The 16100-nt window shown below is 38.6% G+C and overlaps 4 protein-coding genes across 6 annotated transcripts; 2 read left to right on the top strand and 2 right to left on the bottom strand.

The window, feature by feature from the left end:
* Nucleotides 1-135: 135 nt before the first annotated feature.
* Nucleotides 136-2733, bottom strand: apex1 (APEX nuclease (multifunctional DNA repair enzyme) 1). Of its 2 annotated transcripts, XM_079454892.1 has the most exons (6): nucleotides 2413-2528; nucleotides 2161-2270; nucleotides 1921-2040; nucleotides 1671-1834; nucleotides 1393-1585; nucleotides 237-1312 (listed from the first exon to the last, which is right to left on the bottom strand). In XM_079454892.1, exons 2-6 carry the CDS (start codon nucleotides 2192-2194, stop codon nucleotides 798-800), a joined length of 1026 nt encoding a protein of 341 aa, XP_079311018.1. In that variant the 5' UTR covers nucleotides 2195-2270; nucleotides 2413-2528; the 3' UTR covers nucleotides 237-797. The 2 variants fall into 2 exon arrangements, with proteins under 2 accessions (XP_079311017.1, XP_079311018.1); XM_079454891.1 differs by lacking the exon at nucleotides 2161-2270 and having other exon boundaries at nucleotides 136-1312; nucleotides 2413-2733.
* Nucleotides 2529-5499, top strand: osgep (O-sialoglycoprotein endopeptidase). Of its 2 annotated transcripts, XR_013786550.1 has the most exons (13): nucleotides 2529-2792; nucleotides 3015-3147; nucleotides 3248-3367; nucleotides 3459-3634; nucleotides 3741-3836; nucleotides 3926-3975; nucleotides 4129-4207; nucleotides 4329-4394; nucleotides 4477-4567; nucleotides 4641-4716; nucleotides 4842-4940; nucleotides 5033-5213; nucleotides 5298-5499. XR_013786550.1 is itself a non-coding variant. In XM_079454890.1 (12 exons), exons 2-12 carry the CDS (start codon nucleotides 3033-3035, stop codon nucleotides 5070-5072), a joined length of 1008 nt encoding a protein of 335 aa, XP_079311016.1. In that variant the 5' UTR covers nucleotides 2536-2792; nucleotides 3015-3032; the 3' UTR covers nucleotides 5073-5252. The 2 variants fall into 2 exon arrangements, 1 of the variants encoding a protein (XP_079311016.1); XM_079454890.1 differs by lacking the exon at nucleotides 5298-5499 and having other exon boundaries at nucleotides 2536-2792; nucleotides 5033-5252.
* Nucleotides 5390-8284, bottom strand: LOC306893196 (uncharacterized protein). The gene is made up of 4 exons (XM_079454893.1): nucleotides 8121-8284; nucleotides 6402-7157; nucleotides 6256-6288; nucleotides 5390-6155 (listed from the first exon to the last, which is right to left on the bottom strand). The coding sequence occupies exons 1-4, from the start codon at nucleotides 8134-8136 to the stop codon at nucleotides 6106-6108; spliced, it is 855 nt and encodes a 284-aa protein (XP_079311019.1). The 5' UTR covers nucleotides 8137-8284; the 3' UTR covers nucleotides 5390-6105.
* A 2144-nt stretch (nucleotides 8285-10428) lies between these two features.
* Nucleotides 10429-16041, top strand: LOC306893050 (uncharacterized protein). Its single transcript, XM_079454532.1, has 5 exons — nucleotides 10429-10615; nucleotides 11550-12245; nucleotides 12352-13068; nucleotides 13384-14049; nucleotides 14129-16041. The coding sequence occupies exons 1-5, from the start codon at nucleotides 10585-10587 to the stop codon at nucleotides 14890-14892; spliced, it is 2874 nt and encodes a 957-aa protein (XP_079310658.1). The 5' UTR covers nucleotides 10429-10584; the 3' UTR covers nucleotides 14893-16041.
* The last annotated feature ends 59 nt before the right edge of the window (nucleotides 16042-16100 follow it).

Raw genomic sequence — 16100 nt, 5'->3', positions numbered from 1 at the left:
TGTTCTTGCGGTTAAATAAAATGTTAAGTAACACGTAATTCATATAATATTTTTATTAATATATATATATATATATATATTTCAATTACGGGATTGGATATCAGTAGTTAGTATGTGACACAACCTGTCAGTTTTAAAAATGCCATAATGTTGCTTTTGTGCAAACCATCTATAAGCAATTTGTATATAATGTTGCATATTCTATGTGTAAACAAACAAAAATAAGAGTTATGTATTAGATTTTTTTATCAACTACACTTTATTGCAAAACATTGACAAAAAAACATATCCATAAGTCATTTAACATTTAATCTTTTAAAACTGATTTTCATCTTGTTTGAATTTGACCAGGTGACATTTCGAATGGTTTTGCCATCTGAAGAGGAAGAACTCAAGTAAAACTCAAAGGTTCAAAATAGCACCAAAAGCAAAAACCTAAAAGCTTTACCACTTATATTTTACAGGACAGAGTTTTTAACAAGCTTTGGAAACACTGTTTATCACAGTAGTTTTGACAGTTATTACCATGTAGATCTAAAATACAACAAGTAAAACATGGAAAAAATGCCTGCAATATTCTGCTTATTGTCTAAATGTCCTGTAAGATTTAGGGTCACAATTATCATCGTAAAATTAGAGCAATAACAAATGGAATAAAAAAAACCTCTAACTGTATTTGGTTTCAGAAATGAAATGCTAATCTAGGACTAAAAGGGCTAGACCCTTCTGCACTGAAAAAAAATGATTGAGACTGAATGGCTTTAGCTGTGCCCGCTTATTCAACGGGGTAACCAGATCTATACGGCCAACAGCAGGGTGATTGGGCAGTGGTCACTTCCCATGGCAGTGTTACGAATCTTGCTGTCACACAGGCCTGGCAGCAAGGCAGACGACAGCAAAAAGTAGTCCAAACGCCAGCCCACATTTTTGGCCCGTGAGTTCATCATGTATGTCCAGAAGGTGTAGGCATAAGCTTGTTCTGGATACAGCTCCCGGAAACTGTCGGTAAAACCGGCCTCCAGCAGCTGGGTGAAGCCCTCACGTTCCTCCGGGGTGAAGCCGGCATTCTTGCGATTACCCTTGGGGTTTTTAAGATCGATCTCTTGGTGGGCCACATTAAGATCACCGCACAGCACCAGGGGCTTGCGCTTATCCAAGTCGCTCAGATAGGCCTGAAAATCGACGTCCCAGGTCTTGCGGTAGTCGAGCCTCACTAGGCCACGGCTGGCATTGGGAACGTAAGCAGTGACCAGGAAAAACGATGGAAACTCGGCAGTGATAACCCTGCCTTCTTTATCATGTTCCTCCTTTCCTATATTAAAAGCAAAACGGATACAGTTTTGCAACAATATAAATCTAGAACCCCATACACACAAATCAAACTGAACTTACCAATACCGTAGGTGACATTGAGAGGCTCAGTCTTGCATAGCATTGCCACTCCACTGTAACCCTCTTTTTCCTCTGATCCAGCCCAGTACTTGTGTGGATATTCAGGCATGTCAGTGATCTCAGCTGGAAGGGATTTCTCAGCACACTTTGTTTCCTGCAGGCACAGCACATCTGGATCCTCCATACGTACCCACTGCATATAGAAAGTGACAAATGTTGTAAGCTTTTTTTGCAGGATTTTGCTACATGTAATGCCAACGTCCCATCAGATATCTTACATCAAGTGACTTCTTTTTCACCCATGCACGCAGCCCATCCACATTCCAGGAGGTAATCTTCATGATGGCAGAACGGCCATCCTTACTGGTCGTCTTATCTGGGGGATCTTCATACAGAATTGGGGCTTCGGGTTCTTTCCCCTTTTTCTCTTTTTTTGCAGGTGCTGCACGAGACAAAGTAAAAGTAAAGTTATGGGTTTACATCTGATGTAATACAGATTTATCTCACAAAGACATTAAAACCATGTACCAGTTCCATTGTCAGTCTCCCCTTCCACAGATTCCGCGTTCTTCTTGGCTCTTTTAGGCATGTTTACAGTTGTTCTGAGACCACACACACGTCGCAGATTGACTGCACACAGAAGTACACCTACAAGAAAGGACATGCGCATTGGAATGTGTAGCTGTGCAACACAACGAGCGCTACAACCATATCACAACAACGGCCATAATGACTTATTTAGTTCACACAGGTGATTAAATCACTTACATGCAAAGCGTGGACTGCATAAAACAAAATGCATGTGTTTGGAGTATGTTGAAATAACGAATTAATACAAATGAGCTCGTTCACTTAACAGCCTGCAAACTTCCTGCGGCCTGAATGAATGAGACAATAAGCCAAAACGAGCACGGGCAGCTTTACATAGATAACTTTGAAATCGTTTTCTATTTAAATTTTAATTCTATTTTATATGTGAATCTATGTGATCTAAATAAACATGATGCAAAAATATCTTACCGAGCACGTTGTTCTAGCTTTAGAAAACAATGAAACTTAATCTGTGCAGAACTGCGAGGCTCGAGCTGCTCTACACGGACGGGCAGCTAAAGCGTTCTGTGTGCAACTGTGCATGCACGTCACGAGGCGTGCAGTTGCTACATAGAGGACTGTCCATATTGTCGCCTGACTAAAATACATTTTCATATTATTTTATATACATACTGTATGGTTATCTTTGGTATTTCTTGGAACAATTAATACGTTCTTGTCTTTAAAATGTGTACTCGTATATATTTTTATATTTTATAACAAGTAATTTATAACCGATTTTCTTTGGGCATTTTGTAAGTTGACTGTTATTATGGTCCTGCGACCAAAAAGTATTTAGCTCAAGGGTGGTAAGTACGAAAAGGCTATAAATTACATTCGAATGAACAAATATTATCAGTACATGCATAATCATTAATAATATAAAAAACTATTACGAAGACATGATTTCATAGCAGGAGGCGTCGCATTGTTTTAAACAGCAACACATCAGTTCACTTCATGCTATACAACCAGACAAATGGTCTGGCAAAGAATAAATTCGGATACATTTAATTACTCAATGTTTTCAGTTCTTTCAGCAGGAAGTCATGACTGTAGTAATTGGATTTGAGGGGAGTGCTAATAAGATTGGTGTGGGTATAGTCAAAGACGGGGAAGTCCTGTCAAACCCCAGGCGCACTTACATCACACCTCCTGGTCAAGGTGAGCTGAACTGATCAGATCTGACACTGATCACTTACAGTCAATTTATTTTTGTAACCACTTTCTGTATTTTGTTGAATGACACACGTGATTATTATAGGGTTCTTGCCTAGTGAGACAGCAAAACACCACCGTAGTGTTATTCTTACTGTTGTTCGGGAGGCACTAGATGAAGCAGGGCTCAAACCTGCAGATATTGACTGTGTGGCTTACACCAAAGGTAAATATGTTCAAATAGATATACTGTGTGTTTGTTTCATCTCAGTGCATTGCATGTTTTTTCACACTTATCAAATCTTACTGTTGGACAGGGCCTGGAATGGGGGCCCCTCTAGTGACGGTGGCGATTGTGGCCAGGACTGTTGCCCAATTGTGGGGCAAACCTCTGCTGGGGGTGAACCACTGTATAGGGCACATAGAAATGGGCCGTTTAATCACCGGTGCCCAAAATCCCACTGTGCTGTATGTGAGTGGAGGGAACACACAGGTGAGTCTTAGTGTAACTTTCTTTCTCACATTTAAAGCAACAGATATGTCATCTGATTTACTTTACAGCCATAGAAATTCATATTTAATGTTTTATGTTTGAACAGGTTGTGGCATATTCCGAACAACGTTACAGGATATTTGGAGAAACAATAGATATAGCTGTGGGAAACTGTCTGGACCGATTTGCTAGAGTCATCAAGGTAATAATAAACCCAAAGAACATTATTTTGGTCACGTTTTTATATTATGTAATGCTGTGTATAAAACTGATTTTTTTACCTGTTTATAGATATCAAATGATCCAAGTCCTGGTTACAACATTGAACAGATGGCAAAGAAGTAAGTTCATAATCCACATACAGCACTAAAATATACCACACGATTGGACATGATTGGCTTTTGTAGCATTGCAGTTAATTGTGCTTAATTATCTTAAAACTACAAAATCAACTGTTTGCTTGGTTTAAAAGCACCCATTAATGTATTCTTTAGAGGTACCCATTACATAGAGCTGCCTTATACAGTGAAGGGAATGGATGTGTCTTTTTCTGGAATTTTGTCCTATATAGAGGTGAGATGAAAGTTTGCTCTTTATTTTTAATAAGGTTTGGTGGTATTTAAAGGTATTTTTAAACATATTTATATTTTATACACAATGAAGGTTGTACTGTATCTTTTGCGTTCAAATGCAGGAAGCTGCTCACAAAATGTTGAAAGCGGGTCAGTGTACTCCTGAGGATCTGTGTTTCTCCCTACAAGTAAGCTAAAGATGTATATTCACCATATTTCTACTAAGCACATTATTGCAAAGATAATAAAAAAAACAACTGTGATTAACAGGAGACTGTATTCGCTATGCTGGTGGAGATAACAGAAAGAGCCATGGCTCACTGCGGCTCTCAGGAGGTTCTCATAGTTGGTGGAGTTGGCTGTATGTGAATTGCACACTATGTTGATATTTGCTCTTAAACTGTCACATTAGACTCATCAAGGGTTCTTTGTAGGTAATCTTCGTCTGCAGGAGATGATGGGGATTATGTGTAAAGAAAGAGGAGCTCGACTTTTTGCCACAGATGAGAGGTGAGACAGATTCAGTTTTTGTATGATAACTCATGCAGACTACACCAGCTATTGCAGGGTCAAAGAAAAAAACATTTATCATACATTACTTCTAGATTCATATCATGATAATGCACAATCTGCAGCTTTTGTATAGATAATGGAGCAATGATTGCACAGGCCGGATGGGAAATGTTCCGTTCGGGTCACGTCACAGAGCTACCAGATTCCTGGATTACACAAAGGTAAACAATTCCACAAGATTACACTTTTGCCAAAAGTAATAAAAATTCATCCTCGTCTACAAACTAGTCCCTCATCAATAATTTTTTTGCAGGTACAGAACAGATGAAGTGAAAATAACATGGCGAAACTGATGTGTGAACTGCAGTTCCAAGACTTAACTATTTGAATATTGTAACAAGGTTATATGACTTTTTTAGAATGTTTAATTAAAGGTTTCAGGTAAATTAATGCAGAAATTTGTCAAGAACTTTTGTACAGTAAAAAAAGCCAAAGCCTTTTAGAATGTCTAATAAAAGTATTTTGTCTATTGCATTTATACCCGAGAATAACCCTTTATCCATGCAGAAAATTAGTAGGTAAGAGCTATAGCACAATACAGGTATTTGACCAATTAACAAAATTATTTCAAAAATATTGCTGGATCACATAAAAACCAAGAGGCCGTCAATTGTTTTATAAAGTTTATTCATTTTACTATGCAACACTGTTCGATTAAATCTCTGAACATCTTCCAGTGTAAATTATTTGTATGTTTCTAAAAAAAGTTAGGTCATACACAGCAACGGATTCCTATTAGGACTTATGACTGACATTCAATCTGGGTGAAATATATATATATTAAAAACAGCATTAAGACCAATAGACATTTGAAGGTGCTACAATCACGTGCCAGCCGCACCTCTGTAAACTTCATGAGAACAACAATTTGCGTGGGAAGTGGAGATTAAGAAAGGGAAGACTGATGACAAAACATTCTGGATTTGGTTCTAAAAATGAGCTCAGTCTTTAAGAGGAAGGGATGACGCGTTCCACTACAGGTCAAAAAGTGCTTGATTTAACCACTCGCATACAAGTAGGAACAGGGAGAAATAAAAGAGGAATTTAACTGTAAAACTGCAGTTAATTGAAATAAAATTGCAGTTTTGTAACAATTTTTCTTAAAAGAGACAATTCTCCACCAATAAATGGACAGAGGTGTGCAGAGGGACTCTGCGCCTGAGGCAGACTGTTGTAAGGCAACCGAGAAGTCCAAGACATCCATCTTCAAAGCCGGAAAAGTCAAAGGTATCTCGGTATTAATGTTGTGGGGAAGATAACCTGAGTGCAGTGTGTGTGTTGTGTGTCTGGGTACGAGTGTGTTTTCTTAAAATGTGTTAGTGTGTGCTAGGCTGGTGATTCCAGGGTCTCCTTGTACCAAACGACTTTTGCAGGGTCTGAAAACAGAAAAATAAAACTTAGTTGTGGTCTAACATGCTGTCAATATTCAGTTCTACTGCTTTAAAATAACTTAAGCTAAGAAATATTGAAACATACCTTGTTTTTGTCTCCGTAATATTGCATTCCATTCTGCACAACAAAAATAACCACAATGAGGTAATTCAGCAGAAAAACACATAATCGGATATCACAGACAAAACAAACTACACAATTACACGCCATGAACAACTGTATCATTTTACCTTGCGTGTGATACTCCAATGCTTCCTCCAGGTGGCGACAGCTAAGCAGAAGCTCCTCTGAACTCTCTGAGCCCCTTGGGACCTGACTGGGTAGAGTATCTGAAGAAGACTGGGCTGGTTTTACAATAACCTCTCCAGCAACTGGGTGCACAGCTGGACTCTCGGGTGTGTCGGCCTGTGGCTCATCTGCCGCCGGACCATCGCTAATAAAGCTGAGTCCCCACTGGTTCTGCAGTAACACCCCAATACCAGGGGGTTCCTCTGCTGCCCCGAGAGAGCCCCCCGCCTTCACTTTAGAGGCGTAGCTTACAGCCGGCTGCAGCTTGGCGGGGCTGTCTTTCACCGGGAAAGCAGGTGGGGGTTTGAGCGAAGACAAGCTGTTTTCAACCCATCTTTCCTTTTGGATCTGGTTCTGACCAGTTTTGAAGAGTCTCTCATCCGAACGAGGCCCCTGTCTCGGACCGTCTCTCCTAAAGCTTCTTCCTTTATTCGGGACACGCCGTTCTCTGTCCCGGGTGGAAGCAAAGGTCTGTGTGTGACCCATCCCGTTGAGAGAACCTTCCGGACTGTTCGGCGAGGCCTGGCAAGACAGTTTATCCATCCTAGAGGAACAGCCTCCTCCTCCCCCACCGCAGCTGCCAGAGCCAGGGGAGAGGCGCCGGTTTCGGATGTGTGGTTCTGGTTTAGGTGACACTAGGACAGCCGGATCACACAAGGGGTCAGACTCGCACACTGCATTGCTTGACTCCCAAGTACCTAATATGAAAAAAATCAAGTAATCAAATATCATGTCACTGTTGGGAAACATCTGATAAGTAAAAGCGTAATGTTTTCCTGATGTTGCAATTAATTAATTTAGGTAACGTTAACAAACAGGACACAGAACTCTGAATACAATATGTGATTCAAACTCTCTTAATATACTGCAAACTTTTTTCCAGAGATCGCAGCTCTGGGGTTTACTACACAACAAGTCATCAAATCTGTGATCCGATAAAATGCCTCAAGCCAAGCAACGTGTCTCGAGTCAAACAGTCGTGGCTGATAACTGGAAATTTCTAGTCGGTCTCTGCGCTTCACTCACTCATATCTGCAGGCTCACAGCGGCCCAAACTAATACGGACATAACCTTTAAGAAGCATTTTTATTTATAATTACCGGGTAACGTTAGTGGTTTCCAAGACACTTCTGACGTTCTGTAATCGCGTAACCGTTTACGAAACACCACCCAACTCAGTCTAATAAAGACTCGCAGGCATTATGGAAGAATCGCAAGTAAGTGTTAATCGATTAAAACTGAGCAAGCGTGTTTCGTAATCTACTCTAATTTATCGACAGTTTTACAAACGTAAGAGAATAACAACGACAACATTTTGATTCAAACGTATGTAGATAACGTTAGCTTACGCTAACACAGGCCGCTTGTGTTCGGATGATTAGCGCCCATAACAACCGCCTTTAAACGGTTCAGGAAACTAAACACAAATGCTGAAAATAAATGTAACATAGCCGAATTTTACGACCATTTTAAATATACAAGTGTCTTATTTGGACTTTGCCACCCAACAGAAAGACACAAAGATATTTACAAGCTGATGTTTCGTAAGACTCGATCCTGTTTGAAGCCGATGCGGCACACACCTTAAAATACTTCTATTACATGACAAAACCGATACGCGAAAGTTAAGTGCTCGAAATAAACGTTTAAAATCCGCTTACCTGTTTTGATATGCATTTCACTGTGAAAATCCTCGGTTTTATGAGCAGTTTGGACTTAGCGGTATACGTTTGTGTGTCGAGCAACGGCGTGTTGCTTAATACGACCATACGGAAGTGACAGTCGCCAGGGGGAAACAGCGCGACAACAACTTCCGGCGCGAAGAAGAGCGGGAAAGACACGTGACCGAATTTGAAATTGTATATTATGTAAACCAACAAGACCAGGTTGATGTGCTTATGCTCAAAATAATCCAGTACTTTAATAAAAACGGTAATAGTCTATAAAATAGGTATTGTATTGTTTGAAGGATTTTACTTGTATATAACTTCTTATGTGAAACAAATCTCAATTATTGAATATTGAATAAATAACAACTACAAGGCAGCAAAAAAACAAATAAAACAAAAAATCCCATCACAATATATTTAAAGGCAGAAACATGTTTGTGGTTTTGATCTGAAAGCAGATAAGGACACCTTAAAGGACTTTAAACCCTCTCTCACCTTTTCATTATGTCCACCCGAAACTCTCTTTTCATAGACTTCACTGCAAAGTCCTATCTATATCCTCTTTGGGTCTTTACACAAGACTGTGCCAATGCTATTCATGTTGCTTCATGGCCCTCTTCACAGGAATCTCTCCAAGTGTCTTCATTTCTGTTGATGTAATAGTTGTGATGAAGCTCCTTATCTGTGTTTTTCTGTTTGTAAGGTTGTATTTCGACATTTACTCGAGGTGGAAACTCAGATTGTTTGTGATCGTTTGGTCTGTTTAAGCCTTAACTGTTCCTCTACTGGCTTTTGAACATCGCCCTTTTATTCTCCCATCTAAAACATAACAATAAAATTTGACGAGCAAAGCCTCAGATTTCTAATACTTTATTACAATATTGATTTTCATAATGGCTTTCATTTTTCGCTCTCTGAATATTTAAGGAGAATATGAAACAACCAGACAGTAAATGTGTCTGTATTTTCCTGTTTGATGCTTTTGTACCTTTCCAGGCTCTGTTTCCTTATTGATTATCAGGTTTATTCTTTAGGCCTACTTTCACATAGGTCGAGCAGGTTTTTGTGTCTATTCTGTGCATCTGTATTTCACTTCTGCAGAGGTACAACTTTGCGTTTCTCTTTTTTTGTTTTTATCCCTGACTGAAATCTTTTTGTGCGGAACAATAACAATTTGTATAAAACTGTACATGCATGCAGTAAATCAAGAACTGTTTATATACAGAGCTGGGTAGAATATACAGTATTTAATATACATTATTTAATAAACAGTATTTAATTACAAATACTGTATTGAATATACAGTATTTAATTCATTATCACCAACAAGTGCCTCAAATTAACCTCGTCAAAATGAAAAGCTGTCACGTGACATCAGCATGATAGAGTTTGATGGTGAAATTAATATTGAACATGCTTTTAAATCATATTATAATTCTAAAAAATAGACGTGAAATGACATTAATTAAAGATTTTTTTTATTCAACTATTTAGCATTTTGTGGTTTTCAGATGAATACATTTTATTCATCATCGACGATTTCTTGAAAATAGTGCCTTCTCTCGTTCTTGTGAACCCAGTCTTGTGTCTCATCTAATCTTGTGGGGTTGCCTAAGTGTCTCATCACACCCCTAGTGTCTATTCATCCACCCATCAAATGCTGAGTGCCACTCTATTTTGCTTCTCTGTGTGCGATTCCTCTAAAACCCAAAAGAATCACAAACATAAATAAGTGGTAGTTACATGTAATCCGTTACTACCCAGCTCTGTGTATATATATAAACTGTGCAAAATAACACATTGCAAAATAATTGGATAACAGAAGATTAGATAACAGAAACAAACATGCCATTTATACATCATCACTAAATAACTGCTCGGCTGATGACTCACACGTTTCAAATATTCACAGCCATTTAACTCCGTGCCAATTGAATGTGTCATTTCTATTGACTAAAATAACTCAAAAGTAGCTAAAGTAATTTAATATTTTGTATACTCTGTTGAATATAGATTATCAAGAAAGAATGGTTTGGCATGAAAGTTGCACAAGGGCAGTCATTGAATGCTTAACTTGTTATATTGTATCATGTCTTTCCACCTTAAATATGAACTGGCATTTAGAAAAACGTGTTGGTCACACTTAATCTCAAACTAAAGAGAACTTTAAAGCTCTGTTTACTGTACTCCAGGAGGTGCTTGTGTCAGTGAGGAACTGGTATTCATTCACTTTAGAGTTTGGTTTATTACAGTGCAAACTTTAGACCCATGAAAAAGGTTGCATAACATATTCCTTAACACACCTAACAATATATATACCTGACACTAAGTGCTAGCCATTTCTGGCAGTAAAACCACACAAATGCTCTGGAAAATTTGTATCTAATTTGTGAGCTCATATTGAGATCACATTATTTTACATTTTAATAATTGGAATAAAACACTGACATCACTCATGGCCTTAAAAAGACGTTCTCGTAATCAAAGTAAGTGATTTGTCTTTCATGTTTATTTTTTACTTAAAGACATGTACTTACAGATATAGGCTATCATGTTTGCTATACTGTTTATTTATGGGGAGAAAAGAATATTTAAAAGTCTGCAGACTGGTTTTTTACTTAAATTGCCGAATTAACATATCAAGTTCTGTAAACTGCACTTTCGTTTAGCAAAGCCCTATAGTTTAAAAAGAGACTCCTTACAGTGAGCACTTATAAGGTTCATAAGTCATGTTCCCATGCATTTTCAAAGTACATCAAGCACATGTGACAGTATTACTGTGTGTGGTTTTTGTTACAATAGTCCTCTAAAGCATTTATATTTACATTTAGTCATTTAACAGTCGCTTTTATCCAAAGCAACATACAAATGAGGTAAACAATGGAAGCAATTGGCACAACATAACGACAACAAAAAGCATAAGCGCATTAAAACTGGTCTCAAATAGCCAACCACAGTATACAAAGCATTTTTTAAAGGAGATAAAGAGTAGAAGAGATAGAAGTCAGAAACGGTCAGGTGCTGACGGAAGAGATGTGTTTTCTGCTGATTCTTAAAAATGGCTACAGAATCTGCTGATCTTTTAGCATTGGGCGGATAATTCAACAAATGTGGAACAGCTCCAGAGAAGGTGCGTGAGAATGATTTTTTCCCTTTTTGGGATGGTAAAAAGCGTCGTTCGTTTGCAGAGCAAAGGGATGTGGTGGGTACACAAGTCTGTAACACATAAAATCTCAGCACATTTTGATCTGTGATTCAGGTTATATATATTTTTATAATTTGGTGCTTGAGTTATTAATCTGCTATTGATTGAGGATTAAAAATATGTCTATATGTATTTTGAAAACATAATTCTGTATATTAACCTAAGTTGTGCATAATATCATGTCTGAAATCGACATTATTTGTCCATTATTCAAGAGGACGTGCAGCGCCTGTTTGAGTTGAGGATCATCCTTCTTGGAGGTCGAAATTCTGGAAAAAGCTTTGTGGGTAACATAATCCTAAACCAAGAAGAGTTCATCCTCCAGGAGCGGACCACATGTCTGAAAAGAGCAGCTGAGGTACAAGGAACAAATGTTAATGTGGTGGACACACCTGGTTGGTGGTGTGACTTCTCAGCAAGAGACACACCTGAGTTGGTCAGGAGAGAAATCAGACGCAGCGTCTCCCTCAGTCTCCCCGGACCTCATGTCTTCATCCTGGTGGTCAAAACAGACTCCGTGTTCATAGAAAAGCGAAGAAAAGCTGTGGAAGAACATTTGAAACTCCTCGGAGAGACAGTGTGGGGTCATACTCTGGTTCTGTTTACAAAAGGCAAAAACTCAGGAGATATATCATTGGAGGGTTATGTTAAGGCGTCAGGTAAACCTCTTCAGTTTCTTCTGGAAAAGTGCAGTGGAAGGTTTCACGTTTTTGATATTCAGAGAACAGACAATGCAACCCAGGTAATGAAACTTATGAGGAAGATTGATCAAATGGTGGAAGGAAATGAAAGACGTCATTTTGAAATAAACGCAAGAACTTTACAGGAGATTGAGGACGAAAAGAGAGAAATTGAAGTAAAGGCTCACCAGAGACTGATCAGGATACAAAATCAAAGAGCGACTACAAAGGGTGAGTTCAAGTAGAAAGAAGTTTAAAGATCACATGTGATTCATATATATTTTTTTATTTTATTATTTATGTATCTTTTTAATTATTATTTTTTTCTTACTCTCAGCACAAGCATGTCGTTTCCAAAACATCAGACTTGTCCTGCTCGGAGCAAAGGGGTCTGGGAAGAGCTCTACCGGAAACAACATTCTAGCGGCAGGAGGTGACCTCAGGTTTACAACAAAGAAACGGACCACACGATGCACAATGGAAACATGCACAGTGGCTGGCAGACAGCTGACAGTTGTGGACACACCTGGTTGGTGGATGAACTATTTTACCCAGGACTCTACAGCTTTTGACAAACAGGAAATAGTCAACAGCGTGTACTCGTGTTCACCCGGTCCCCACGCTTTCGTTTTGGTGGTGCGGGTGGACAGGTCATTCACGGAGATCTACAGAAGAGCCATTGAAGAGCATTTAGAACTTGTTAGTAAGGAGATCTGGAGACACACTATACTGCTGTTTACCTTTGGCGACTGGCTCGGGGACACAACCATCGAACAGCACATAGAGAGCGAAGGAAAGGTGCTCCAGTGGCTCGTGGAGAGATGTGGAGATCGGTATCTTGTTTTGAACAACAAGAGTCCCAGTAATGGGTTCCAGATTGAAGAGCTGCTGGAGAAGATAGAGGACATGATAGCAGGAACTGGCATGGGTCACTTTGTCATAGATATGAGCATTGTTGAGGAGATTGAGAGGAAAAAGCAAGAAGAGGCAAACAGGGTAAAATTGAGGTGTGAGAATGTGCTGAGAAAAAGACAAAGGTTGAAAGCTTTAAAAGGTAAGTTATAGTTACAGTTCACCCAAAAATGAAAATTCTGTCATAATTTTCTCACCTTCAAGTTATTCCAAATCTGCATAAATATCTTTGTTCTGATGAACACAGAGAACGATTTTTGGAAGAATAATTATAACCAAACAGTTCTTTGTCACCATTGACTACCATAGTAGGAAATTTCTGTATACATTTCTTTGTTCTGTTGAACACAAAAGAAGATATTTTGAAGAATAGGAAAGCATACTGTTCTAGGCCACATTTGACTACCATTGTAATGTTTTCTACTATTAAACTCTAAACATTTCTTTCTCCTAACAGAATGTGTACCACTTCCCACCATCATAAGAGTCATTCTATTGGGTGCGAAACACACTGGCAAGACCTCTGCTGCCAGATGCATTCTGGGTACGTGTGAAGAATTAACCGACAATCAGAAATCCTTGAGGGGTTCTACTACAATCAATGAGATAAAAGTTGACGTCATGGACACGCCAGGCTGGATAACAGAGCATCCAGATTCAGAGTTTAACAAGGAACGTCTCAATGTCAGTGAGACCTGTGTCCTGTTGCTGGTGGTCAATGCCAGCTCTTCATTTACATCCAGGAAGCTAAGAGCAGCCGACGGCCATTTGCGAACTCTCGGTGGGAAAGCATGGAGCAGGACCATTGTGTTGTTTACAAACGGAGACTGGCTGGGAGAAGTTAGCATGGAGCAGTACATAGAGAGTGAGGGAGTTGCGCTTCAAATGCTGGTGGAGAAATGTGGAAACCGATATCATGTTTTCAACAGCAAGATCAAAGATGATGGTACTCATGTAGCAAAGCTGATGGAGAAGATAGAAGAGATGCTGTTAGAACAGATGCTTAACAATGAAGTAAATAAAGGAAGTGTCGAACGTTCTTTGGTAGATGATAAAATCCAGTTGGTGGTGCAGATGGGAGTAACACAAATAAGCTCTTCTACAAAGAATAAACCAGCTTGTGGTAAGTTTTCAGATCTAAATAATTTATATCTTTGACTGACTATATGTTTAATTTTAGTGTTTGTTATTTTCTTAAACAGGTGATTCTCGGATTCCTGAAGAGATTGGGTTCTCTGAACATTCGCTGCCTGATACGTCTGGTGATCTAACAACCCCAAACACAGACTCCAGTCATTTCCAAACCAAAAATCAAACATTGGCCTGTACAGGCATCCGGTTATGTAATAGAAACTTGTCACGCAAAAACATTAGACAAAAATTAATAGTGGTGCTCAACGCCTTTGAATGTCTTTACCAAAATGAACCCTTTATTGGTGTTAACAGAACAGAGAGGCCTGAAATAAGATATGAATTACAAACATTAAGTACCGAATCACAAGAGGGAAGGCTTTCTGAGCAGCTCCATCTTCTGAGTTGCACACCTTACACAGATCAAACTGCAAAAGAAAGAGCTTTTCTGGATATTGTTCAATCAGGGAGTTTGCATGACCTAATTGACCAATGGGGTGCCAGTAACATTGAAGACCTAGAGGCATTCATAGACTCTTATTTTCAGATGGTGTGGCAGGAGACTAAAGCAGGGGAATCTAGCAACACACCACCAATAGACAGTGAAATGTCAGGCATCACAGAGAGCGGTCTGGAATGTCTGGCCTCGATTGACAGGAAGCTCTCCAAACTCGACATCCTGGAAGACGTTCAGAAAGACTTGAAGGAGCTGAAGCAAAACCTCGAACACGTTAGTAGGTTATTACAGGAGCTGAAGGGTAGAAATAAAGAACCATGTCGGTCCAGTCAGACTTCTGAAGAAACTGGGTCATCTGAAAATGGGGAGAGAGATTAAGATTAACAATCAACTGAGCTGTCCGGGGAAAACAGTTAAACTCCGGGTTTATGCATCTACATTATTTAGTCATTTAGCAGATGCTTTTATCCAAAGCAACTTAGTACAAAAAAGTGCAAGTAAAGTGCAATAAAACTGGTCTCAGTTAGCCTACCACAGTTTACTTTTTTAAGCAAAACTTTTTTAAATCAAAGAATACCTGCATGGCATCATGTTTTTTTAAACAGATCACATTTTTCTATCAGATAAAAATTCACATTTATTCAAATTAATAAATGTGAATTTATGCATAAATAAATGACCTCATACTGTCAAGTTTAAACTTAGTACTGCTGTCAAGTAAGTCTTACCTCTATCAAATTGAACCTTTAAACCACACAACCAGGTAACGTTACACAATACAATAAACAAATCACTTTTATAGATTTCAAAGGTGAACACATATAAACAACAATTCAACTAAAATAACAACTCGACAAGTTTTTATTAATACATTTAACATCAGTCTGGAAACAAGACTCTGTAACTTAAACCAGCCTGAACTTTCTATTGGGAGTCTATGAGACTATTGAATAATGGATATAATGGATAATGGATATTTACTTTGTTTTAAGCCAGAGATGACAAATGAACCACGTAACTGGTGTTCTGCGTGACATGTGTTACTGTAACATAGACCAACAAACAGTAGGGGTCAGTCTTTTCAAAATGGAGCAATGAGCAAATTAAAAGTGTCCTTCACCAGGCTTTTTATTCCGAACAGTCTGGCAAATGTAAGTCACATTTACGCAACATTTTTAACACTCCTATGCAAAACATCGTCCTAAATATTACGTGTAAGAACCCACAACTTATAGTTGTTTATTGACTTTTCATTTAAGATGATTTGAACGTACATTTATATTAACATTTAATCTGATATAATGCTAAATAAATATAATACAGCACAATTGATGTATGAATAGTCAGTTTATGTTTCATCCTTAACAATATTTCGCAAATTCAAACGCGGTTGAAATCTTATTCCATACATTTTGAAGTGACTCCATCTAGTGGTTGACACTGCTATTTTCGCATAAAATGTATACATACGTTTACTGCATAGCCTATACCTGCAATGATAAATAACATGACAGGATCAACAAAAACTAATTAAAAGGGAAAAATTACTATGACTGCCCTCCGTTTAACAAATACCACCGACAGAG

This window comes from Barbatula barbatula (assembly GCF_947034865.1).
Source record: "Barbatula barbatula genome assembly, chromosome: 4".
In the NCBI taxonomy this organism is placed as follows: Eukaryota; Metazoa; Chordata; class Actinopteri; order Cypriniformes; family Nemacheilidae; genus Barbatula; species Barbatula barbatula.
This window is presented reverse-complemented; position numbering and strand designations above follow the sequence as displayed.

Excerpts from the sequence above, each read along its gene's own strand:
- apex1 (XM_079454892.1), bottom strand. The coding sequence starts at position 2,194 with ATGCATTTTGTTTTATGCAGTCCACGCTTTGCAT. Across the intron at positions 2,041-2,160 it reads ATGCAGTCCACGCTTTGCAT|GTGTACTTCTGTGTGCAGTC; the intron begins GTAAGTGATTTA and ends CCTTTCTTGTAG. Across the intron at positions 1,835-1,920 it reads GGAGACTGACAATGGAACTG|CACCTGCAAAAAAAGAGAAA; the intron begins GTACATGGTTTT and ends TGTCTCGTGCAG.
- osgep (XM_079454890.1), top strand. The coding sequence starts at position 3,033 with ATGACTGTAGTAATTGGATTTGAGGGGAGTGCTAATAAGATTGGTGTG. Across the intron at positions 3,148-3,247 it reads CATCACACCTCCTGGTCAAG|GGTTCTTGCCTAGTGAGACA; the intron begins GTGAGCTGAACT and ends TGATTATTATAG. Across the intron at positions 4,717-4,841 it reads CTTTTTGCCACAGATGAGAG|CTTTTGTATAGATAATGGAG; the intron begins GTGAGACAGATT and ends CACAATCTGCAG.
- LOC306893196 (XM_079454893.1), bottom strand. Across the intron at positions 6,289-6,401 it reads ATTGGAGTATCACACGCAAG|AATGGAATGCAATATTACGG; the intron begins GTAAAATGATAC and ends TTTGTTGTGCAG. Across the intron at positions 6,156-6,255 it reads ATTACGGAGACAAAAACAAG|ACCCTGCAAAAGTCGTTTGG; the intron begins GTATGTTTCAAT and ends TTCTGTTTTCAG.
- LOC306893050 (XM_079454532.1), top strand. The coding sequence starts at position 10,585 with ATGGCCTTAAAAAGACGTTCTCGTAATCAAA. Across the intron at positions 10,616-11,549 it reads AAGACGTTCTCGTAATCAAA|AGGACGTGCAGCGCCTGTTT; the intron begins GTAAGTGATTTG and ends CCATTATTCAAG. Across the intron at positions 13,069-13,383 it reads AAGGTTGAAAGCTTTAAAAG|AATGTGTACCACTTCCCACC; the intron begins GTAAGTTATAGT and ends TTCTCCTAACAG.